General features: G+C 40.4%; 1 protein-coding gene across 15 annotated transcripts in view; it reads left to right on the top strand.

Annotated features, from left to right (window-relative positions):
* The window catches only part of ARID1B (AT-rich interaction domain 1B), a 462,469-nt gene that overhangs the window by 403,022 nt on the left and 32,759 nt on the right, over window positions 1-26,688 (top strand). For 12 of the 15 annotated variants that reach the window (XM_074990332.1, XM_074990329.1, XM_074990328.1 and 9 more), the window contains 4 exons: window positions 5,259-5,368; window positions 6,122-6,280; window positions 14,078-14,287; window positions 18,231-18,435. In XM_074990332.1, coding sequence (XP_074846433.1) covers window positions 5,259-5,368; window positions 6,122-6,280; window positions 14,078-14,287; window positions 18,231-18,435 — 684 coding nt within the window. The remainder of the gene's footprint in view (window positions 1-5,258; window positions 5,369-6,121; window positions 6,281-14,077; window positions 14,288-18,230; window positions 18,436-26,688) is intronic. The other 3 variants (XM_074990331.1, XM_074990330.1, XM_074990325.1) reach the window with 1 other exon arrangement.

Below are 26,688 nucleotides of genomic sequence, written 5' to 3'. Positions count from 1 at the left end.
CATCTCTGTAGCAACATGTCCCCCCTGACTGTGAGGAGGTAGATTGATGTCTTCAATCAACCTGGCTGTGCCTACACTGAGGATTAGGTTGGCATATAGAGCTCAAAGGTGTGGATTTTTCACACCACACATGCCATAGCTATGTCTACCTATATTTTAAGTGTAGACCAGCTCTGATTTCCTTTGTACTTCCACAGATGCAGAAAATACTAAGCAAAACTTATTCTCTCTCTCATTGCAAGGGACAGTCCCTGTTACAGACCCAAGATTTCTTTCTTTGCCACACAAACCTGGCATTTTCTTTTTTTTTAATTAATCATAGTAAACTATTTACCATAGAAATGCTAAATTATGGAAGTGAAGTATTGTCAGAGGGTATGTTTGTGCCAAAGAAATTGAAGGGACACTGTCAAGTTAAAAATAGTACCTATTGTTTTAATTGGCCAGCTGCTTGATATGGATAACAGCTACATTATTTAAAATTAGACCTTTTTTAGACAAGGAACTTATTTTCCACTATGTTAACTATTTAGTTACTTTGTTATTTTTCTGATCTCTTATACAGTAGACCCCCCAGCTATGTGGGGGTTGCATTTTCGCAAGTCCTGGATAAGTCGGATTTCCCACGCAACTCGCATGGGAGCCAGGAAACTGACAAGGGCACCAGTCCTGTTCAGTTTCCTGGCTTCAGAGAGTGGAGAAGAGCTGGGGACCAGGCAGCAGCCTAACTCCCAGCTCCCCTCCACTTGCAGAGCCAGGAAACTGACCAGGGCTGGGGCCCTCATCAGTTTCTCCACTCCTGTCAGGGGAGGCAGCTGAGATCCTGACTCTCAACTGCTGCCACTGGAAGAAGCTGCTGCTGCCACTGACAAGAGCAGTTTGTTGCGCGTATCTTGGGGATTTACTGTAATGAAAATGTGCCTCGTATTTCTCACCTGTAACTCCTTCGGTTGGTAAAGCAGCAGTGCCTGTGAGTGTTCCAGGGTGTCTCACTTTCTCAGAGGGATGAGGCATAATCTTCTTCCTTCACTGGTGAAAAGGGGCCTATCGTTCACGATCAGATTTTGAAAAGTTATGGCCAAATGGTTGTCAGCCTGCCAAAGTATTTGCCCTCTTCTTAGTTCTGAAGATTTTGGACTGTTTCTTCATCTTGCAAATACAGGTTGAACCTCTCTCTTCTGGCACTCTCGGGACCTGACCCATGCCAAACAAGAGAATTTGCAGGTCTGTGGAGGTTAATATTATCTAGCAGCATTACCAATACTTTCATTGCTTACTGACCTCTTACAAGATATTTAGGGGTAAATTACAGCTAAATAACAGTATAGAACACTGAGAGCCAGGAGCAGTAGCTCTCCACAAGTTTTATAGGACAGCATGAAACTTGGCCACACCCATAATAAATGATCCTCCAGCCAACTAAAATCATGCCGGATTACGGATGATGCTGAACTAGAGAGGTTCAACCTGTAACAAATTTTTAACCCTGTCTCCAGAGTCACTTTAAACATTTCACTGAGGTCGTCATCTCCTGCCATGTGATATGCTTTTCAAACCAGTCCCTGTATAACACACATTGAAATTACTGTGGTCCCTACAGTTCTGAGAGGACTATATGACTTAAGAAATTAGTAACAGTGTATAGGTTATAGGTCTGTTCACCGCTAGGCCATTGTTGGTAGTGGCTGTCATTCTGTGATTTGTGTGACCTCATGTCTTGCTTGTCCTTAGTGGACAGACATCCACATCACAGAAACCAAAGTTGTAGTTACCAGTGACAAAGGTTAAGGCCCAAAATCCTGCAAAGACTTGCACATGAGTAGTTTAATTGGAGTTGATGAGGCTGCTTGTAGGTGTTTGCGCTATCAGGGCCTATCAGGTTATCTTTTCACTTGTAGAGTGAGGCACATTGGCAGTGCTGCTGTTTGTACCTCTTTTGTGGTTGTGAAGAATGCTTGAGATTTCAATGCTGTCAATCAGACACAAGCATTAAATTCATTTATGAGTCTGTGCATGCTCTTGAGAAAGAGAGAAGCTGAAATATTCTGTTTTGTAGGGGGTGATTTGTTATTGCGCTAGCAGTAAAGGGAAAAGCAATGTTTGTGTATTGCTTATCTTACCATATTTCACCATCTTCCAGACATGATAGTCAGCCTTTAGCGAAAGAATAGCTGTAGTTTTACTCATGTCAGATATGCCTTTAAGCATATTAAATTCACCATAAAATAGCTAATTCAGAACCTTGACCCATACTTGTTTTATGAAATCATTCTCTTGTAATCTTACAATAAAGCCATAGGGTAGAACTTGAAACCTATTTACAGCATATTGCAACATTTTTTGAGTCACAAATTTTCGTTTTATCCTCCCGTTTTTATTTTTTTTTATTTTCTGCTCTACACTTTACATGCAGGATTATTAGTGTCTATATAAAAAAGGCTGATGTCTTAATTTAGCAGAGTTTTGTGACAGTGATGTTCTTCCACTGCTTGGAAAAGGGTCAAAATAATGCCCCTAGTGTGACATTGTACTAGAAAGTGAAGGGATGTCAGTTGCAAATCACTGGGGAGCATTCTTGCAAGAAGTTATGAAACAGCAGAGGATGGAGAAGTGCTTTCAGAGTGCTGGAAGGAAACTAGACAATCTTACAATCCATTTAGCAAAGCCCTTGCAGTTCCCATTGCAAGCTAGATGAAATGAAAATAAGTATAGAACAAAGACTGGTAACCTGAATTCAGAGCACATTATTAAATAAAAAAGGTTTTCATAGTTGTCTTCAGCTCTTGACGGTGTCATTGTTACCAGCAAAGTGGAAGTGTCTGTACGAACAATGCAAAGCAGACAAAATCAGGAAAGTTCTAAATAATTTACCATCCAAAATAATTATTTGATTTTTAAATAAACTTAGGAAGCGGCCAGTACTATGGTAAGTTGCAGACTTTGTTCATTTGCCTTTTGTTTAAAACCTTTGAAAAAGAGGATTTGTAACAGCAATCTCTTACGTGAACAGAATTACAGAAAAAGAATATTGCTTTCAGTTATAAAAGAATATAATTTGCAAAAAGACTATTAAATCAGCAAAGGGTTTAGCCATGTGATAGTCTACTGCAGAAATGTTGTTCGTAGTTAGTTGATTTTTCCACCTCGCCAAAATAATTTTTGGGGGATGTGTTTGGTTTGGTATTAAATTAAACACTTTCTGTTTTCAGCTGGCATAGCATGAAATTCTGGAATAGTTGCATAAGTTGGCATTATGTGTCAGTTTGGAACCAAATGTTAAGAGCCCATTTAATGTTTTCTTACATAAGTGTGGATTTTCTATTCTTTGGTTTGTTTGGGTTTTTTTTGTGTGTGTTGGTGATGACCATGTTGTTTTAGAGAAGCAAACTTATTTTAAAAATCTGTAGGATTTAAAAAAGAAAAAGTGTCAAAGTACTGTTCCTCAATTCATGCTGGGCTGAAGATGCCCTGTTTCTTAAACGGAATTTAAGGGCAATATGTCATACAAATCAGATGTTTAGTACAGACAGGCTTCTCAATGTAATGTTGTTGGCTGTTTTGTTGAGGTTTCACACACATTCATAAAAATAACAGCTATTTTAGCTGATCTCAATAGATTTTTGCTGCAGCTGCATCATTGAGAAAGCCTTTTTGTTCCCATTCTTAAAGACTTTAAGTATCTGCAAGTAATTTTTTTAAAGTGCCTCAATTATGATTTCTGTGTTGTGTTGTCTTTAAGGGGTTGATTGGGCTACAAACATGCTTCAGGGAGGGGGGGGAAAACGCAAGAAAACATGACTATGAGCATCACCAGTAGTTCCATGCAAAATATGAAGCCTACAGTTGTAAAACTCATATGGCACATAGTTGGGTAGATTTTTTTGGCAGCCCCATAATCTCAACCTGCAGTAATGCTAAAGGTATTAGCAAATTAGCACTGCAAAGCTTGCCAGCTTATTCACCAGAGTCCTGCTTGCTCTCCGACTGCTATAATTAAAACTAATTATTTTCTAAAACATAGTAATACATGAAAATGTGGAATAATCATTTTGCAGTGCAATCTGTGAAGTATTTTAAAGTTTCTTCTGTTCCCCTTTACCCTCCCCCCACAAGATTTTTTTATTCCATGTGTGTACTGACTAGCCCTACATTGCCATTTTGCAGAAAAGCAAAGAACCCAACAACCATCTTTATTTTATTTAAAGAATGGTGCTTTTCTAATTCTTATGATCATTATGTTTTACAAATAATTGCTCCACTTTCTTGCCTGACTGTTTTATCTGTGCTTCCCAGCTTTTGCTCATCTGGAATCTCTAAAAAAATAGTGATTGTCTTGTAGGAAGTCTCAGTTTTTAGTGAACGCTGTACACATAGTTTTCAAACAGTGTCAAGCAGCTGCTCTTGACTATTTACATTGATTTGATGAGATGACATCTCTCAGAATCTGCTCTGTCATGTGTTACATCTATTTTTACCTGGCTATAACTTCTTGCATTTACATTAGATATCCAGAAACTGAGCAGCACTGCTGCAGTAATAATATACTTAGCACTTGCATCGTCAAACACTGAAAAAAAAATTAACTAACCTTCACAACACCCCAACAGAGATGTGTCTGTAAGTATTATCTGAACATGTCATCTGAGCACTCTGCTGTCGTGCATCCTGTTTATTTCAGGAGAGAATGCCTATTTCTCCCTTCAACTGTACAGCATGTGATTCAGCAGTTGGGAGATGAATGTGTTGGCTCACCAAGGATTTTAGAACTTAAATAATAAAGCTCATATGACGAAGAATTCCAGCTTCAGATAGTGGTGAGAAGTAGCAGCATGATCTGCTGGCCATCAAATCACTAAATTCTAGTTATACTCCTTTTTTCCAGTATTTACTCAGAGAATAATTTTCACACACACTTGTGGCTTATGTTGTCATCTTGAACAGTAGAACAGCCCAAGCATGTTATATGAGCAATTGCAAACTTGCCAACAACATCAACTTTTAGTTATACTTTTTAAAATGATTTTGCTGTGTGACAGTGGTTTTCCTCCCTCTGTTTTCTGTTTGTTTGTTAGTTTTTGGTTTTGGTTTTGGTCTTCTTAAATCTAAGAGACTTCCAGATTTCCAGGTGCTATAATAAAAGAAGGAAAGAGGAAGGTGGAATACATATGGGTCACATGCCATCAGCATTTGACAGCAGGAAATGTTTTCTTGAAAAGCCAAACCTGTAATGCTAAATTGTTTCTCCTGTTTTCAATTAGCACCTATGGGTCTTGCAGATATGATGACACCTGGTGAGTCCAAACTGCCCCTTCCTCTCAAAGCAGATGGCAAAGAAGAAGGACCTCCACAGCACGAGAGCAAGTCAAAGGTATTTCCTTCCTCTGCACGTGGTGTGGGTTCAGCCCAGCAGAAGTCCGCTACGTTGTCCTCCATTCTCTGGTTTTTGGCCTACCCTCTTTTGTTCTTTCCTGCATGCCTTTTCCATTCATGTGCATTCTGTTTGTTTCTTTTCTTTCTTATTTTTTTCCTCCATTGTGTGGATCTGAAAGTTACTAGTTCTTATGGCATTTTAACTCACGGGGGCAAAGCAACCCACTCAAACATTTGCGTGGGGATTCGGCTACGCCAGGTGGGTGGGAAAGGAGGATCTTGCCTGGTTTCAATACTTGCAGCCATTTTTCTCTGCCTTTAGTTATAGCTTCCTGTTTTGGCCGCCTCAGCAGCAGCAACATACTTTAATATTTTGCTTTCCTGCCTTATTTGATAAAATAAGGTCAACAGCTTTTTTTTTCTTTCTTTCATAAGGGGAAACCCATGCTTAGCATTCCATTTGAGCTTGAAAGTAAGCATGGTGGCTTAGTGACTTTAGCCAAGCATCCAGCAAATTTTCCAAATTATACTAATTAACAATGTTGTTTTAATTATCTTTATATATATATATATATATATTACATATATTTCTATGTGTGTGTGTTTTCTGTATGTGTCTCTCTGTTTATATATTTTATATATAAAAAAGAATTGGTCCGTCTGTTAAACTGGATGTATTTTTTTTGTTTTTGTTTTAAAAAAAGTTTGCCCTGCCTTTGTCATATTATTTTTTTTTATTCCTCTACCACAGGATAGCTACAGCTCTCAGGGTATTTCTCAGCCCCCAACCCCAGGCAACCTGCCAGTCCCTTCCCCAATGTCCCCAAGCTCTGCTAGCATCTCCTCATTTCATGGAGATGAAAGTGATAGCATTAGCAGCCCAGGCTGGCCAAAGACTCCATCAAGCCCTGTAAGTGGCTCTGTTTTTTTGGGGGGTGGGGTTGTAATTAAATAATTATATTTTAATGCTTGCTTGTTTGTTTTATAAATTCTTTTTCTTCATAATTTATCCATTAAAGGATTTTCTTTCTTTATAATAATATGGCCAAATTCAGCTCTCAGATATGTGCATATGACCCCCATTGGCTTGGCTTCTGTGGGACCTAAGCATGCGTATCAGAGGGTGAAATTTGACCCAGTAATAATTTTTAAAAAAAGTAAAATTGACTGCATCATGTAAGTTTACTGTCTGGTAATACAGCAGTTGTTGTGAAGAAGGTCTCCTTCCCATAATGCATCAACTTACAGAGCATGCCAATTGTGTTGATAAGGACATTCCGTTTCTTTCATTGGGTCCAAACTCCTCCACACCACTGACTTCACTGTATGTCCCACTGTTCATTAGTATTACTAGTTAACAAAATAAACCGAAATCTCTTCCTGTCTGTGGATAGTAGGAACAGCCACAGTCAAGATTACAGGCTCTGTGCCACAAAAGGCACCTCAGGCAAGTCTGTCTTTTACCGTTCTGAAGCACTTTTATTTCCAAATTTGATATGTGGAAATAACAAATTCTCAGGCACACTCTAAAATAGTATCAGTTGTGATTTGCTTCACTCGGTTAGCTGAAATTAACCCAAAGGTTGATGAAAAAGTTAATGGGTGTATATTTTTAGAAAGCTAATTTTTAGATGAACAGTGTGTACTCACACTAGAAACAGGTTATGCAGAAAAATCTGGATCCGGAACAGCACAGAGACATAACATGTAAGCAAAGTTAAATTTCCAGATGAGATGCAAAGAAAAAAAAAATTAAGTGTAAACATGAGCAGATATGGGGAGGTAATAATTTTTTGACCATTATTGGCTTGTTTCTTAAAGTAAGAAAATATTTGTTCTATTATTTAAAAAAATAAATGTAAGCCAAATGCTATATTATATTTATATAAGAAATATAATGCTTTATCCAATTTTAATACATAGCTTAGCAATTAGTTTTCAGTAACACCTTAGTTTGCACAAGATAAATTGCAGACCACCTCTGAAGGCCAAAGCAATTTGGAGAAAGGAGAAAAAGGCTAACCATCCCAGAGCCTGAAAATATACTTAACATCCCAGACAGAGAATATTATTAATCACTTTTGTCTTGTGGCAGCAGGTAGAGCCAGACATTAAAGTTGTCCCCAGAAATGTTTATAGACCTCAACTGTCAGTTCAGAGTTATTAACTCTTTTCTCCTCTGAGAAAAGTGGTTAAGCTCATAGCATCTTATCTGCAAAGACAGTTTTCTTCATGAAAGGTAATGCTCTTGCCAGTGTTAGAGTGTTCATACAAGACCTGCGAGCCAAACTTAATAGGCTCAAGTGTATTTTCAGAGTTCTTGTGTAATGCCTCTGCACTGGTATGAATTTAACCTTAAAAGGCCTGAGGAAGTATGTATAAAGCGTAAGCTGTGCAGGGGAGAACAGGGGAAGTATAGGGATGAAGTCGACCACCTTAATTTTGGTGTCCGTATGACATTGGCTTTGTGTCTCAGAAGGCAGCTGGTGGTGTTTGTGCCCTCCAGGTCCCATCCTGTCTTTACTTTAATAATATTTCTGAATGGACAATACTATTAACTGATGATAGCAAATTTTCTTTATTTCTTTTTTTTTTCTTTCTTCTTTCTTTTTTTAATGATTTTCTTTTTTCTCTCTCTGGAAGATTGAAAAATCTTTTGGTTAGTTAACATGCATTCCTGAGTTCATTTTAATAATTTGTTAATTGATCCCAGGGACAATCACAAGCATATATATATACTTTATTTTCACTTAAAATTAACACAGAATTAGAATATTTATGTGAAGGATGTGAGAGGCATCATGGCTTTATTTTCAGGGTACGCTCTCCCTTTCAGAGTTCTTACCAAGGATTCCATAACTTCAGATAGCTTTTCAATAGATACTTTTAGGCCGTGTCTACACTAGCCAAAAACTTCGAAATGGCCATGCAAATGGCCATTTCGAAGTTTACTAATGAAGCACTGAAATACATATTCAGCGCTTCATTAGCATGCGGGCGGCCGCGGCACTTCGAAATTGACGCGGCTCACCACTGCATGGATCGTCCAGACGGGGCTCCTTTTTGGAAGGACCCCACCTACTTCGAAGTCCCCTTGTTCCTATGAGCAGATGGGAATAAGGGGACTTCGAAGTAGGCGGGGTCCTTTCAAAAAGGAGCCGCATCAATTTCGAAGTGCCACAGCCGCCCGCATGCTAATGAAGCGTGGAATATGTATTTCAGCACTTCATTAGTAAACTTCGAAATGGCCATTTGCATGGCCATTTCGAAGTTTTTGGCTAGTGTAGACATAGCCTTAGTGACTAGAGTAGTACTGGTTTGGAGAGCTACAAGATGACAGAAAAATAAGGGCTGTCCACCAGTTGATCTCTTTTATTCTGTGGAAGCCAAACTGTTGGATAACTTCGTTCACAGCTGATATTGACAAAAGTAGTCTGATGCTGATAGAAATGGTGATTGGGATTCCCCTTTCTTTCCAGTGAGGTATGAAAACAAGCTGTGCTGGCTAATGTATTCATCAGATTATCCAAGCGCTAAGGTTTTGATAGAATTCTCCTGTGTGATTGGGGACAAGGATGAGCGTGGTCTGTGGTAGTATTGCAGTACCCCTGCATTAGCAGAGTGGATCATTTGTTCAGTGATTCTTTTATGCAACTGTGGCTGGAGAAGATACAGAATGAGGACTGGATAGTGATAGATACAGTGGGATTTTGCAACTGCGTGATTATAGGGCCTGGCTGTACCAGGCATGTAAGGAGCAAAACGATTTAAAAATGCATTAAAATAGAATATAAAATTATGTGAATGTCTTAGTATGACTGTGATCAGGGTATTGTGACCCAAGTTAAAACAGTAAGGTTGTGAACCCCCTTCAGATGCTATGAAACCTCACTGTATATGCAGTTAAACTCTTTCAAATCCAGCAGCCCCAGGACCAGGAGGTTGACAGATATTCCAGTGTTCTGGATAATAGAGAGGCATACCTAACAATGCATAACACTGCAGAAAAAGAAGTTTAGATATTAAGAAACAAGCACAAATGTATGAAGAGTAGTTTATTTACTAACAACAGTAGTATTGTACCCTGTAAACTTATACTGTATTTGTTTGAATTTACTGTCACTATACCATACTTATGGAAAAAGTTACTAAAATTTACTTATGGTTAAAATGCCAGTTATTTGAGAGTTCCAGATGATAAAATGCTGGATATGAACGTTTACTGTATCTATGTATGCATATTATAGTAGAGATAATTGAAGGGTACATTTTTCCCCATAGGGCTTTCAGAGAGAGATTTTCAATCTGTGGGCTCTTCAGGCAACCAATAAAAAATCACCATGACTGTGCACTGTTTCTTGAACTCAGGAAATAGTCTTTTGCAAGCAGTCTTTTGACTGTCATGCACAGTTGTTCCTGTGGGTGCACTCGTGGATGTATAACAAAATAAGGTCTTTATTATGACATAAATATTAACAAACTCTTAGGCTGTGTCTACACTGGTCTTGTCCCAAGTTAACTTCGAAGTTAGGCACTACTGCGAAGTAGCCAGCAGAGAGACTACACACATTTTGCCTTATTTCAAAGTTGGGCTCCCTACTTCAAAGTTAACCATGAAATCCTTACTCCATTCCCAGGAATGGAGTAATGCCCTACTTCGAAGTTTGGCTTTGAAGTGGGGTGTGTGCAGATGCTAAAATTCGAAGTTTGCGTCAAAGTTATTTTTGTAATGTAGACCCAGCCTTAAAGTGGAAGTATGAGGCTGTGCTTTACACATGCATGCTTGTGTAAGTGCATCCACAGCTGCAAATAGAGATAACCACCTACAACTATGTGCAGCTGAAATCTGCAAGGAATTGGTGCAGGAGGCAATAAATTACCAAGCAGATACCTTGAATTGCCTGCAGGAGTCTTGCAGAATTGCCACAGGAAGTGGTAGAGTATTTTTCCATAAGGCTTCAGTGCATGCCTTGGTGCAATGTAAATAATATATAAGATAAAACAAATGTGGAAACATGTTTATTTTGTCTCATCTTGTTTCAAAAGCCGCCACCCACTTTGGCATGACAGGTCATCTCTTCACAGGAGAGTCCTGGGCCTGGAGTAGCAGCGTTTAGCTTTATGGGGGGATTGAAGCAAGGCAATACAGCTTATATAAGCCTTATTTGTTACTTTAATCAGACAGCAAATGCAAGTTAGTCAGTAGTTATCCTGTAATAAATCTCTAATTTCTAAAATTTAAAACATACCGAAATTAAACATACTCTCCAGGCTGAATCTGGCCATACCAGACTGCAGCTTGTGTAAAATCTGTCACTTTGATATTTTTGAGTGCAGTAAACTCTGTCATATCCAGCATTCTATTTTCCGGAACTCTCAAATAATTAGCATTTTAATCATAAGTAAATTTTTGTTACATTTTGCATAAGTACAGTACAGTGAAAATAAACACAAATAAGTACAGCAAATACATATAAGGTTACAGAGTATAGTACCACTGTTGTCGGTAAAGTACTCTTCATGCATTTTTGTTTATTTCTTAATATCTAACCCTGTTTTTCTTTAGTGTTATGCATTGTTAGGTATACGTCTCCATTATCCAGAATATTTGAATATCCGGCAACGTCACAGTCCCGGGGCTGCCAAATATGAAAAAGTTTATTGCATGTAGGAATGCAGGAGAGAAAAAGACAGTTACTTTTGAGGAAGTTGGTTTTGCCCTGTGCATTTTTCTTAAATTAGTGTTTCATTGTAAAAGAAAATGCACCCATTTTGCAAAGCATAACAACCTGAAAGCTTCAAGAGTGACAAGCACTTCTTACCTTCTGCCAATTGTGAAAAGTGTTCAGATTTTACTGTCATATTGGAGCCTTCTCTCATGCTGTGGAAAAGTAATACAATTTGAGAAACAGATAGCGTAAGAGCTCAGTCTGAAAGACTGGAAACCAGTTGCCATTTTGTTATGGTACTGATTTATAAGAAGAATTTTATAGCGTAAAGCCTTTTCATTTGAATATTAAGCCTGAATATATCTGTACTGGTGAATTTGTATAAAAGCGTGATTGAAATCAGTTTATTACCTCCTACATTAGATGCGACTGGAGATAAAATTTGCTATATAAAACCTTGTATTTCCTGCCCAGGAAGTGGATAAAGATGCCTCTGACATCCCAAATGTGAGACTCTGAAATTAACACTGGTTAAGGGTTGAATCATTTTGTTCTTCACTCAACTGGGTATCAGTGTAGCTCCACAGTGCTTTGCTGTTTAAAGTTATGTAATTTTCTCTATGTTCCTAGTTGAGAATAAAATATTTAGGATTATGACTACTCTACTTACTGCCCACCCGCTTTTTTCATTTTTTCTTTCCATTTTAATAATCTTTGAAGTGAAAAACAGGTCATGCTTAAATAATGTTTAAAAACAAAATGCTCCTAAATGTGCAGACTGAAGCAATTTCGGCTACAGAACTGACATCACAATCACATACAGAATCATTAAATTTGTGCTTTCACAGCCCAATCCACAGGTTCTATGCCAATGTACACTCCTCCCTCCATTTAAAGCCAGTAAACCACGTTCAGCTTTTGCCTTTACTAATTTCTGGGAGAATTGTACCACAACTGAATTCAGTATTACACCACCTTATTTCTGAGTATGTGAGATAATATTACATACTTATCAGTAGGGAGAATTACAGCTGAAGAAATTCAGTTAATAAAATGGGGAGCTTTTCAGGATGCTATTTATTTAATTAAAATTAATACCCATTCACTGGAAATCACCGCCACCACCACTGAACTGTAGGGTCACATGCTTTTGGCTCCGATTCTCTTCCCTCCTGGCTTTTCTCCAACATTGTCAAATTTCAGCCTGAGACCAGAGGGAGACTCGGAGCTCTTCAGATTTTCCAACCCAAATAGTACAAGGTGATGGATGGCAAAGCTTTATGCAAGCTGTCATTGGCTTTCTAAACATCACAGTAATCAACAGGCTAAAGTCATTGGACGTTGCTTGTCACCACATTACATGTTGCTTCGTGCCACAGTGCCAAGCGCAGATCAGAACCATGTGATCTATAGAAAGCTCGCTCTGGACTTGTCCCAAAGTACATTTTTAGGGATTTTGTATGGAGCTGATCAATCAAAAATGTTTTTGCTTATTTTAAAACATTATACCCTAAAAGGCAAAAAAAAAAGGGGGGGGGGTGTGGAGGGAGAAGTAAAATTAAGCAGGGCAAGGGCAGGGTGTGGACACCAGGTTAATAGCGTGTTTGCCACAGCAGGGACCACACCTCTGACACATTATATAAATAATACAGTTCCTTCTCCGTATACCTCCTGGCTGTGTTTACACTAGTGAGTTTTGTCAACAAAGCACCTTTTGTCAACAAAACTCGCAGAGTGTCTACACACACAATGTGTTTTGTCGACAGTCTGTTGACAAAACTCAGCGCTTCAGCATTCTCCCTCTCTGCAATGAGGAATAACTCCTTTGTCGACAGTTTTTCTTGTCAAAAAAGCTATAAAGGTGCTCGGGGGGCCCTCTGTCGACAGATGGCTTCTGGTTCACCAGGTAGCCCCTGTTTGCTGAGCTTCCTTTTGGCCGTTGTGTCCAGAGAGCGGACGGGCAGTCTGGCCTCTCTCTGTCAACAGAGCAAGTTGCTCTTTCGATCTGATTTTGTGTGTGGATGTGATCTGTTGACAGAAGTTTTGCTGGAAGATCTCTTCCAACAGTAACTCCTGTCGACAGATCGCTGTAGCACAGACATAGCACTGGTGAAATTCTCCTTCCCACATGCCTTTGTGTCCACATATCCCAATCACAACCAATTTTGAATAACCCCAAGTTCATGAGAGGGCAAATCCTCTTCCTTCCTTTCTAGGGACCCTTATTGCAGCAGAACCAGAGCACTTGTACTGTGTGGAAGGGAGACATTATTCAGAGAGCTGCACATGATGAGTGAGTGTGATGCAGTCCCTGTAAGTCACAGAGCCCAGCTCACAGGGGTCTGTACTTGCTTAGCAAAGGTATGATGAGAGGGGCCAGGGAAGCTGGTGGATGCACTTCTACACTGATTCACCAGCTTTTTCCTCTCCCTCCCCTCTTCTGCCTTTTTTGAAGGTAGCCATATTAAGAAGAGTAGGTAACACATAATCACCTATTCCTCCACACACCCCACTTCCCCAATTCTAGCACTGTTCTTAAGAAAGTTTGGTTGTCCTAACTTCTGTTCTAAGCTGTTTCTTTAGACATTCCTCTTGTGAGGGAGCATTTTGGTGCTTGTTTTCCTTTAGGCTGTTCTTTGTATTACCATTGTATAGAAAAGACTGATTTTAATGTACTCTAATTTAAAATTGTATATTATTATTATTATTATTATTATTATTATTATTATTATTATTATGAGGCATCATCAGAAACTTGCCTTCTGGGATCCAAAGTCAGATCAGTGAAACACAAGCAAATAATGAAAATGGGGAGTTTGGGCCCTTTATTTAAAATCATGTAACTTGCAGTATATGGACAGAATGTCCTGTTTGCGCCAGAACTAGTAGCCTTCATTCCTTACTGTTGTGTGATAGCTTTAGTTTGTTTGACATCTTCTCTTTTTTAGTGTTATGAGTATCTTACTTTCTTTTCCCTTCCCTCCCCACCCTTCCCCCAACTCTTTTTTTTTCTTCTTCTTCTTCTTTTTGTGCTCTAGAAATCAAGTTCCTCCACCACAACTGGAGAAAAGATCACAAAAGTCTATGAGCTGGGAAGTGAGCCAGAACGCAAGATGTGGGTGGATCGGTATCTCACCTTCATGGAGGAAAGGGGCACGCCTGTGGCCAGTCTGCCAGCTGTAGGCAAGAAGCCCCTGGACCTGTTCAGGCTATATGTCTGTGTCAAAGAGATTGGCGGTTTAGCACAGGTGAGAGGAAATGGATGCAGCTAGACAGTCTAAAACTTAGCCCTGCGTTCCTGTTAGAATATTTTTGGCTAGTTGCAGCATTACAGATTCTTGCCTGAAAACAAAGAGGAGAAGGCATGGCCCCTCCTCCTTTCCCAGCAGTGCCCTCTCTCTCCCCTTGCTTCCCGTCCCCGCCCCCCCACCGCCTGCCAGGGCTGGAGCACCCCCACCACCAGTAACTGGTACATCTCATGCATTTAGGATAAGGCTAACCAGTAGGTGTGTGAGTTACACGAAGTGCGAATAAGAAGAGAAGAGTTAGAAAAGATCAAAACAGGTGATAGAAGATCAAAACGGGTGATGGAAAACAGTTGTTCTAGAGATGGAAGAAGAGAGAGAGCCTGAATCCATTCATCTCAGACCAGAGCAGTGCCTCTAGGGAAAGTCAGTTCAAATCTCGTAGGAGGTGTTGGAGTATGTAATTTGCAAGCAATCACTATCCCAAACCATTCTTCTCTCTCTGTCTGTTTGGACTGCACACTCAGCTGGGAAGGGACTGTGTTTTTATCTCTGTAAAATACCTAGTACATGTTTTGCACTGACTTAAATCTAAATACAATAATAACCAATAATGGGAAACCTAAATTAAAGGCAGGAAGAAGGGTAGGGAGAGGTTGAAATTAAAAAAGGAATTGGTAGCAGTCGGAGGGAGAGTTTGCTGCACTGAATCTTGTCTTTCCCACTGAGAGTAAATATGAAGCCTGTGGTGTCACAAGTAAGAGAATATCAGGTAAATTTTCCCACATACAGATTGCGGTTAGTAATAGTTGCCTAAGTCACAAGGATGTAGTGAATATTGATTTACATAGGCCAAGTCTATATTAGACCAAAAAAATTGATCTCAGATGCACAGTTCCAGCTATGACAATTGCATAGGTGGAATTGATGTATCAAAAATTGATTTTTCTGGCCGTCCACACGGAGGGAGGTCAATGGGATAAACCTTCCCATTGACCTCCCTTACTCTTTATATGAGTGAGGAGTACCAGGGCTGGCTTGGAGCCCTGATGGTTCAATTTATCCCATCCCCACTAGGTGCTCACAACTCAAAGGCTACATCTACACGGCAGGGCTATTTCAGGATATCAGAGGTATCCTAAAATAGCTACTCCATATCTTTGACACACAACCATCATTTCAAAATAGTTTTTGAAATAACGGGAGCACTTTTTTGGCATCCGTGTAGTCCTCATTGCAGGACGAGTAAGGGATGCTTCAAAATAGTGTGTTCTTTCGACATTTGGTGCTGTTTAGATAGTGCCAAATGCCAAAATAGCCTATTTTAAAATGAATTTGAAATAAACTACACAATTTACGTAGCTCAAATTGCATAGCTTACTTCAAGGTTAGGCTGCCATTTAGATGTAGCCCAGCTGAATTCAGGGGCTTTGAAGGTGACCAGCCCTTTGCAGGATCAGGCCCTAAAATACACACATCTCTCTACCATAAAACATACAATCTAAGAACAGCAGTGTGTTAAATTGAACTGGGCTGGGGAAAAGTGAGCCCTGGGTAGTTCTCCCGCTTCACCAGTTTGGGTAATCCGCTTCCAGTAATGATGACAGCTGGTTTCAACACTTGTGCTCCAGATGGCGTGATACAGCATATTGAACTATAACATGGCCATTCAGTAACATTGGTGATGTTAACTGATGCCAGAAAAGGTCAAAAATCCATGTTGCTTGTTAAGTGCTGTATGTGATTGAAAGGTGGGATTCCATCCTGACTTTTGCAATGACCAGGTGATGTGTGCTCCAGAGTTTCCCTTAACTTGCAACCTTTATTACTGGTCATAACACTCTGCAGCTCTCTTTTTAAGTCCAGCTACAGCAATTGATTGTCTGTTGTTAGAGCCCTGCACAGATATAAAAGTAATATCCACATCCATGTCTGCAGAAATCCACATCCATATGTGCAGATGCACATTCCCATGGATATAAAGGAGATATCCACAGATTTGCAGGATTCCATCTACAGTGACTAAAATGCTTCTACACAATTGGCGAATACTAAAGTGGGAGATGAAGTTTGAACCCCTATAAGGACCTGAATTTTTGTTTATAGCAAGAAGGTTCATTTTTTTATTTGTTTTTAAAAACCACATTGTTAGCCCAAGCTTACTTTCTGATATGAACCAATATAGATCACAAATGAGGAGATGCTGTCCCACTCAGACAGTTTTGAAAGGAAAGTGAGTTGTAGGCTGCAAAGGTTGATCATTCACTGGGAATGTGTTAACATTTGTTCTCTCATTAGGGCTACAAAGAAATGCACTGTGATCTAATAAGATTTATTTAAATATAATTTGAATGGTGCCCACCTGCAAAGCATAGTTACCCCTCTCACTGCTCTCGGCATTTCAGGATCTCTTCCAAGTGAGAGAGAGGGCATAGATGTGCAATGGTGGTGTGTATTTATCCTCCAGAAGCATTTTATTTCACCATGCATCATAATGCGTTTTGCTTCCCTCTTCCAAAGCCATGCGGAGGCCTTCTGTAGGAAAGTCTTGTTTTACATGCCAATAGACTGGACATTTAGGTAATAAATACTTCTGGGTGCATAATGCAGTATAGTCATTGTATACCATGTAGTGCTAAGTAAATAGGCAAAAAAAGAACAATGTGATGGGGTTTTTTAAGCTTCAAAAGTGCCAATTTATGAAAATCACTTTCTCTGTAACTCTTGGGTTGCTACCAGATGTGCCCAGAATACACAGAGAAAATAAAACTCTTCACATGGCCATGCCAGTCTGCATGTTATTAACTCTTTTTCCAAGAGATACATCCTATCTGGTAGCTGTAAAGGGGTTATTGAACACAAAGAAAAAGGATACAGACAGACAGATAGATAGATAGATAGATAGGTATCCTTAGTGGCATATAGAGTTGGCAACTAGTATGACCAGTAAAAAACTTCATAGTTATTTATGTGATGAGAGGGTGATAAAAATCTCATGCTTTCAAATATTAGCTGATCATCGTAGCATTCATGGTGTAAACTACCTATTCCTCCACTGCAGACAGCTACACATGCTATAATCTTAAGAGATGCTGAGCACCTCAAACTCCCGTTTACTTCAGTGTTGCTCAGCACCTCATAGAATTGTGCCCAGCGCTGCACATCTAGCCTGATGCATACTGAGTAATTTTCACCTTTGTCAAATGGAAAGATACTGTTCGCTACTAGAAACGTTGCTGGGATGGATAGTGGTCAGACATGCTGTGGCAAACCCAGTGTGCCTCAACTGAGAGCATAGTCTGAACAGTCCCTACTCTGTTTGAAGTCTGTCTTAATTAATAAGGTGCCTCATTTGATTCAGCATCTCCTGTTGCAATGGGATCATTGAATCACTCCCACAAGAAGCCCTAAAATGAACGAAGTTGACCCAAGAATTACAAGCTAAGCTATCTGACAGCTGGTTGGTAGCTGTTCTAGAGGAAACATTTTTCATTATCAGTGCTAAAAACACTTAAATTGCAGAAGAACATTGTTATTGCTTTTTAAATTAGTTTTTAGAAGCGGCTTTTTTAATTAGAATAGGGTTAGTGTATGTGTTGTGTTTGTGTGTGTCAGAGAGAGAGAGAGAGAGAGAGTAAGAGAGTGCATTTGAATGGAGATAAATAGCTAACTGAACAGCACAAGCCTTGAAAGAGTGCAAGACATTTAGAAGATGGCAGCATGCAGAAGACTCTCAACGAGCTGTTTATGTAGCTATCAGCAGGTTCCTTAATGGTTTTATAACTGTAAACGCTGTTGTGCGTTACTGAGTGAGGGAGTAATGAGCATTAGTTAAAAGAGGCAAATAAAAAAGTAAACCAAGACATTAAGTGCAGTGTGCAATGTGTCTTGGCTTTAAACAATCTGCTCTGCTGCAAACCAATACTTCTGACGTTTATTTTCTTAGGTTAATAAAAACAAGAAGTGGCGCGAGTTGGCAACTAATCTGAATGTTGGCACTTCGAGCAGTGCAGCCAGCTCCCTGAAAAAACAGTATATTCAGTACCTGTTTGCCTTTGAGTGTAAGATTGAACGAGGGGAGGAGCCCCCTCCAGAAGTCTTCAGCACTGGAGATACTAAGAAACAACCTAAGATTCAACCGCCATCTCCTGGTACGTAGAAGAACTGTTGCCTCTTAGACAATTGTTTTAATTTAAACAGTCCAAAAAAGATATTTGCTAGACTGCATCCTGTGTCTCCCAAACCTCCTGTCCCAACAAACATTTTAGAAGTGTCCCTAGCAATCCTTAGGTAAGCTAGAAAAATAATCCTATTTGTGTTCTTAATTGGCTCCAGATCAGAGTGAAAGTTAACACTAAGGGACAGACTGCAGATATGTGTATATGACCACATGTTTATAAGCATTTATTTGTGTGGAAAATACAAGCATTCTGATGGTTAAACTGTTAAATAGAAAAAAATAATAATGATGGTATTGTACAGTGATTTCCTATCCCTAGCATGTGCTCTGTGTAAGAGATCAGGTACCCTGCACTGAAAGAAAAAACGTAAATTGAGCAGTTCAACCTGTATTGACTATGAATAAAGATGGCACCTTTTGGCCCTATAAACACAACTCATCCTGCAGCTCCAGTACTGCTAATTTGAAATGCCTGGCAAATGAAGAGGGTTGAGAGATTATAGCCATAGCACAATATTGAGCTTTGTAGTTTAGAATAATCACTTTCCTCTGCCATTGTTGCTTATCATTTGTATTAAACTGAGTGCTTGTGGCCTCGTCTATATTCTGTTGCCAACTGTAGGAGAGCATTATAGTTGGAAATGCTTGATTTTGGTTAGTGAGTCCTCCTGTACAATATGGTGCTTGAAATAGCCAAGAGGGCAAAGTTTGTTTTTTTCTGCCGTCTTTCTACTCACGACTTGTAAGGAGACAGCTGCGATTGACATTCAAGCTAAAGAAATTTAGAAGAATAACATGGCAAGCATGTGAAAGAATAACTGGAAGGTATCGTTGAGTGTTTAACTTCTTGGGTTCAGGTAGAAGTGGAAAAGAAGTGTTTTCATTGGTATGCACTATTTTCTGCCTTTATGATATCGCAGAAGGGCAAAGACTTCTGAAAGTGTGAATCAGAAAGAAGGATTCTCAGACTTTTTGACAGTGTACAGTACTTTTTCATACACAATAGTATCCTGGATACATAGTGGATGTGGGGGACATTCACTATTACACAGGCCACTGCCTCCCAATATAGTATCAACCTTGTGATGAGAAGAGTTGCTTACATGAAAACATGAAATTAGGTAAATAGTTAATAGAACAATTTCTTGTATTGCAATTTAGCAGCTGAATATAAGGAAAAGAGCCAGGAAACAAGCCAACTCTCCCCTGAAATTGCGATCCCTCTGCCATAGATAATAGAAGTAGTAAAGACCTGTTAATCCAGACAGTACATTCTCTTGCCAGGTAGAGTTGTTCTTGCTGGTGCTCTCTCTCTGGGGCTTTGTCCAGTATCATAAATGTTCCCAGTGATAGGGTTTTATATTGCTTCCCTTTAGAAACATTCCGTAGTCTTAACAGAATTCAATGTTAAGAATTTTTCCCTCTATTCAGTTCAAATTAATTTCTATCACCACTATTTTACCCTTTTATAATACCCTAAATGTTTGTACACACAGATACTTTGGGTTATCGTAGGCCGGCCCCATCAGTAGGTAGTTAATGTATCAAGCAAGCAAGTTATTCTGAAAAAAAAAGCTTAGGAGCAGGAAATGACCTATGTATTCTTATAAACAAGAACAGCAGTCAGAGTGTTTGACTCCCTAGAGGTAGTTTAGATTAGCCAGCACATGCACTCTTATTAAAAATTGCAAGCTGTTGGATGTGGCTGCATTACATGCAGCAAAGGCCAGTAAATGGAGCTGAAGCCATTAGACTCATTAGGGAAAAGGAAAAGAAAACATATAATTTCTTTTTAAAAAATTAAGCAGCAGAACTAAAATTAGGGAAATCTTTTGCTTCCCTTTCTCTCTCTGCAATTTCCTTCTTACAGTATAGCATTCAGTCATTTTGGTTAGTGCTTCAGGGACAATCATCATAAAATGATCTGAACTTTGAGTTAAAGAATCTTGATTTAAATATCCAAACCTTGAACAAAAGCAGAGAAATGTCACAGTCTGCCCTGCAGATTCATGTGCACCTTGAAACTGTAAATGAAAATGGCAAAGTCTAGCTCTGAATTTATCATAACATTACGTTCAATTCAAAAACAGGCTGTCTGGGAAGAGAACTGAAACTATTTTTCTGAAATAAAAACACAGCTGGACATAGGGCTGGGGGGTGGGGGGAAATCAAGCAAAGACCTCCAGGTTTGTTTTGTTTGCTGGAAGAGAACTTCTGTCACTGAATGGGCAGCACTTCTGTGTGGAAAAAGACTTTCCCAATGTGTATCAGCTTTAGTACATGAAATCCTGCTGAGGTGTAGACTCGCTTGAGGTGCAGAAAGTACAAGACCTGTTCTCTTTAACAGTCAGGTTTTTCTTTTTCCTTCAGTTTATGGAAACATTAACTGCAAAAAAGCAATAGGATTATAGATGTACTTAAGGTAATCTATCCATCTTTGTCTTGCAAATGGAACAGCCCCCGCCCCGCCACACCCCCAAACAGGAAGCAGTATGCTAAAAGGATTGTGCTTTTAAACATTAACACCCCTGTCATGAGGTTGGTTCTGTCTAAGCACACCTCTGCTCCTGCACATAAATACCTCTTTGTAGTCTGCTGTATGTAAATAATAAGGCTTGGGTTGCCCTTAAGGGAGCTGGGCTTAATCCCCTCCTGCAACAAATCATCTTTCTCCCAGCTGATTCCGTGAGGCTGAGGCCCAAGTGGTTGCTTCTGGATCACATGGTCTTTATGAAAACCAACAAGTAGCTCCATTGCAAGGAAGAGACTCAGGCAGTAGAAAGCATCCTGCCAGTGCCTCAGAAAAAAAACCAAGGACTAGATCCATAAAAGTACCTGGGCACCAAATCCTAACATTGAACTTCCACTGACTCTCAAAATGGACACTTAGTTGCCACCTTCGTTCTAGACCCCTAAAGTCTGGTAGGCACCACAGTTTCCAGCAGTGGGCAAATGTCAAGCGCCCTATGGCTTATAGCTAGCCCACAGTTGACAAGGTGCTTAGTGCTTTAATGCATACCTAAGCCCCAGCAGGATTCTCAAGCGAGTCATTTGCATGTAGGCCCAAGTTGGTAAGCATATCTCAGAGCATTGCTGCTGCATCAGATCTTGCACAAAATACAAGTTGGGGCACATCAGGAGTTTTTCAGATATGTGCAAATCAGCCTGTCCTCAGAATACCCAGTAGCCCAGTGGCTAGGGAGCACTTCCCTGGGATGTGCAAGCCTGAGAATCAAATTGCAGGTCTGCCTGATTTGGAGCAAGGACTTGAACTCAGGTCTCCCATATGAGGATCCTGTTTACTGGGCAGTCATAGAATCACAGAATACTAGAACAGAAGAGGCCTCAAGAGGTCATCAAGTTCAGTTCCCTGCCCTCATGGCAGGACCAGACACCATCTAGACCATCCCCAATGGAGATTCCACAACCTCCATAGCTAACTTATTCCAGTGTTTTTCCACCCTGAGAATTAGGAATTTTTTTCTTAATGTCTAATCTAAACATCCCTTGCTGCAGTTTAAGCCTATTACTCCTTGTTCTATCCTCAGAGGCCAAGGAGAACAATTTTTCTCCCTTCTCCTTGTTACCCTCTTCGAAGTATTTTAAAATCAGTATCATGTCCCCTCCAAGTCTTCTGTTTTCTAAACTAAACAAGCCCAGTTCTTTCAGTCTTCCCTCATAGCTCATGTTCTCTAGAGCTTTAATCATTCTTGTTGCTCTTCTCTAGACCTTCTCCAGCTTCTCTACATCTTTCTAGAAATGTGGTGCCCAGAACTGAACACAATACTCCTGTTGTGGCCTAGTCAGCACTGAGTGGAGCAGAAGAATTACTTCTCGTGTCTTGCTCGCAGCACTCCTGTTAATGCGTCCCAGAATCATGTTAGCTTTTTTTTTTTTTTTGCAACAGCATCACACTGTTGACTCATATTTAGCTTGTGGTTCACAATGACCCCTAAATCCCTTTACACAATAGCCCTACCTAGACAGTTGCTTCCCATTCTGTATGGATGAAGCTGATTGTTGCTTCCTACGTGGAGTACTTTGCATTTGTCCTTATTAAACTTCATCCTGAAGTATTGGGGGTGGGGGTCTCTTTTCCCCTGTTGGAACTGCTCCAAATAATTAAATGCTCTTTAGAGCAGAGACTTGAATCCATTTCCCGGGTGAGAGCCCTAATCACTGGGCGATTAAAGTCAAACTCTCTCTCTTCCTTCTTTTCTTCCTCACCCCTCCCTTGAGAACAGGCTGACATGGGATTGGTAGGTAACTTGTGGAGTGGAAAACTGCAGAGAACAGGCTAGGAAGGAAAGTAAGAGTTCTGGAGAGTAGGTCAGCTCTTGCAGAAGGATGCTGGGGATAGCACAGGATTGAAATGGTGAACTTCTATCAAACATTTCTGTTTTAAATGAATAAATATGAAGCTCTGAAGTAAAATTCTGTGGCTGAAGAGTGTTTATCAGTACATAGGCTGGTGACTTAGCCCAAAGGTGGAGGGTGAAATTCTACCATCTCTTACACTGCTTATAGCTAGTGTTCCCTCCAATATTTTCTATTCATGGGCAGAATAAATTTTATTATGTGCACCAAGGCAAGTGTAGATGTGCACCACTATGGAAACCCATGCTATCCACTGTGGGGGCTGTGAGTGCTCTGCTAGTCATCTGGGCAGCTCCTGAATCTATCCTAGGTGGCTGCCTGAACGGTCAGCTTCCAGGTAACATTGCTTATAACCCCATTGACATCAGTGAGGATGGGCAGAGGATAACAGAAGATAGAATTTAGTTGTCTGTGCTGCACATAACCATCCAGGTTATATCACAACAACTGCAAGGGAGGAGTTGGACTAGTTGAGCAAAGAAGTGAGACCTTGTTCAGTGGAGGCCAGAATCAACTACACCTCAGCCAACTTCCCTTTGTTTCTGTTTTAATAGCCCATTTGAAAGCATGAGTTGGATGTGTGCTACTGTCAGAACCGCTCCAATGCACTCAGAAATCACGCGAGAAAAGACAGCCTTGAACGTGCTACGGTGGTGCTTCTTGCAAGCAAACAAGCATTAGGGAACAGCAAGAGCCTCATAAGTGTTCTATGCAGGATGTTAATGCTTTTTGGAGAGTTTTGAAAAGAAGACAGTATTCCACACAGCCATAAGCTCGTTAGTGTTTTGATATTCTTATCCACAATATATATGAGAGTTGTGGAAAATTCTAAATGGAGAACACAGAGTGGCCATTATGATAAAACACTGCTGGTTGTCAGGAGGCAAACTGCAAAAAAGCTTCTGACATATATCACCTGTTTTCCACTTGACACTATAGACTCTTTTATTGTGTGGAAAAGAAATGCTGTTAGCCACAATAAATAGACCAGTTGGGGAACCGCATGAATTTCAAGGTTAGCACTGTTGTTAGTGTATTTGGGGTTTATTGCTCATTATTGTACTGGCTCAGAACTGGCTGTGAGTCAGCTCATGGATGGATGTAGGCAGTGTCAGAAAGCAGCATAGCATTGAAAATCTGAACAAAAATGGGATATAAGGAGGACCAGGGAGCAGTTTTGACAGAAAAACAAAAGGGTTCTCTATGTGTAATACATAATAGCAGAATATATAACCATATACATGGGACCAGACATTCCTGTCATGCATAGCACTAGTGCATGTTAGGCAGCAGTAGACTGGGGGTGCTCCTGATGGTCTCACTGAGATGATATGAGAGCCAACCTGTGAAAGTTTGTGCCCGTATTGTAACACGGAGATCCCACAGCCCGTTCTCTGTGTTTCCTTGGCAGCAGAGAAACAAGGCTTGGGGAGGCAGGGAGTGAGGGGGACGAGGAAGCCAGTCATTCAATTAGTACGTTTGTAACCAAAAACCCATCCATCTTTACTGGCAGGTGGCTGACTGCATTTCTATTATTAGCTGACAGGTGATGTCACAAAACCTGTCATGTAGCCAACCGGGGAATCCCCAGTGGAAGATAAATGAGGAAAGGGTCTGGGTTATAAATAAAGGTGCCCTCTGGTTGACCTCTGTTCACTGTAGACCTGTGGCATATCTGGCTAACGCTCCCCTCCCTACCCCCACCCTAGTCAGAATTAGGGCACTGGGTTCATGCTGTGTAAATTATCTTCCCAGCGTGGCGTCTGGCTGTTCAGTCTGAAGTATGTGAATGTACTTAACCCTCGGTAACCTTTCCATTGTTTACTTTAGCGTATACATTTGTAGCTTCTGGCAAAAGGTAGGGATCTCCTAGAGAGCATGTCAGGCCTCATCGTCACAGAGTTTCTAGAGGTTGCATTCTTTTTTTTTCGTCCCCTAAAGGAAAAATAATACTGGAAGGGGATGATTTTTTTTTAACTACTCATTGGAACTCTTTTAAATAAAGGGTCTTTCCTGAAACGACACTCCCTAGTATTCAGACCTTTTAAAGAAGCATCCACCGATCAGCTAGCAGCAGATTGGTCCATACAGGAGGCTGTGAAGGATGCCATGATGAAAAGGATGCTTTCAGACAATTTTCTTTCACTTTTTAAAAATTGGAGTGTCACCTATAAAGCAGGTGTGACCACTCAGGCTTATATGTATGTTGGAAAATGAGCTACTATCTGAGTGCCTCACAAATGTTAATTAATTTGTCTTCACAAAACCCCTGCGTGCTGAGGGTGCTATCCCATTTTACACCTGGGGAGACTGAGATACAAAGAGATCATGCTCAAAAGTATTCAACAGGGACCCTAATTTGAGACACCCAGGATCTTGATTTTTCAGAGTATTTAGCATTGTACAGTAGTTGATATGTTCAAAGCACACCTCCCATTGACTGGCATAGCAATCATTTGTACTTAGCATGTCAGCAAATCAGACCATAGGTTCTCACATCAAGTAAATGAAGAACATTGTGAGTGACCACCTATGAAAAGTTTGGTGTAAGTGACTTGCTTAGCAGCACATAGGAGCTGTGTAATACAGGCAGGAATAGAATACTGTGTCCCAGGCAGCACTCATTTGCCTTCCTGTAATCCCTGTCTTTTTGACAATATATCTTACAACTTCTATGGTAAATGAAGCAGGAGTCCCACAGACAGCAGCCTCCTTTACTACACAGTGCCGATTCATCCCCAGAATACGTCAATCCTGTGCAGTACATGAGGAAGGGGTCTTGTGTGAAAAATAGTATGTGCCCATGTAATTAAAGACTGTACCCCAGTGCAGATGCGCAGAAGGCTGATTCTGGCTTTTTCTAAGTTCTGAGAGCTTGAATTTACAACCTTTAAAATGTTCTTTTAACATGATTTTTGTGTGTAAATCCTAAGATTTAAAAAAAAAAATCTGAAAAAAAGAAGGTTTTTTGTGTGATATCCTGTTGACACCCACCTGGTTCATTAGCAGTTGAAACTTTTAGATCCATCTCACAGACCTCCTGAGCTAATGGAATAACTGAGGGTGACAACCTACTAGTGCTGTCTGTGTGGGCCCAGCACTAGGAGGTGATGAGTTGTTTTGCCAGTTGCTTTCACATATATTTGCCTACAGCACAGCAATAATGAGACACAGGAGTGTTGGGTCCATTTCAGTTTCTGGAGAGGAATGTTCTGTAGCAGACACAGACTTCAGTCTTGCCCCTTTCTGCCATATTCCCTCTGCCATGTTCCTGTCCCGTCCCTTCCTTACCCTGGGCTTCTTGTCCCAGTTCCAGTCTTCTTATTCAGACTAGTCTCAATAACTTCACCTTGGGTTTCTCATCCCAGTGTGGGTGTCCTTTTCCAGCCTCTCCCAGTTTCACCTCTTCCAGCTCCTCATCCAGTCGGACTCTCATCTCCTTTTTTCTGATGTCCAGTCACTCCACATTCCCTCTAGCTGCCAGTCCCTCGGCAATCTTGGTGTCCCCCCAACAACCAGCTCCAGTTCCCATTTTCTTTTCCTAGCCAGTTGTAGCTAGTCCCTCAAACTCTCATCAAATGCCTCCCACCCAACTCCACCAACAATTTCTCTCTGCCTTATTGTTTCCCAGTCGCAGTGTCCTTATCATTTTATTCCAGTCTACCCCACAACCCCCGAGACCAGCTCAGTCCTCTGACTTGCTGGTCACCAAGCCTCACATCCCTGCTTCTTCCTAGGTCTCAGTTCCAGTTTCTTTGTTCAGCAAGTTCTAATCTGCCCCCCAGCTGCCAGGCCTTCCTCTCCTCTCCAGCCTCCAGTTGCAATCTTCCCTCTTCTAGGCTCTTGG

This window comes from Carettochelys insculpta, chromosome 3 (assembly GCF_033958435.1).
Source record: "Carettochelys insculpta isolate YL-2023 chromosome 3, ASM3395843v1, whole genome shotgun sequence".
In the NCBI taxonomy this organism is placed as follows: Eukaryota; Metazoa; Chordata; order Testudines; family Carettochelyidae; genus Carettochelys; species Carettochelys insculpta.
This window is presented reverse-complemented; position numbering and strand designations above follow the sequence as displayed.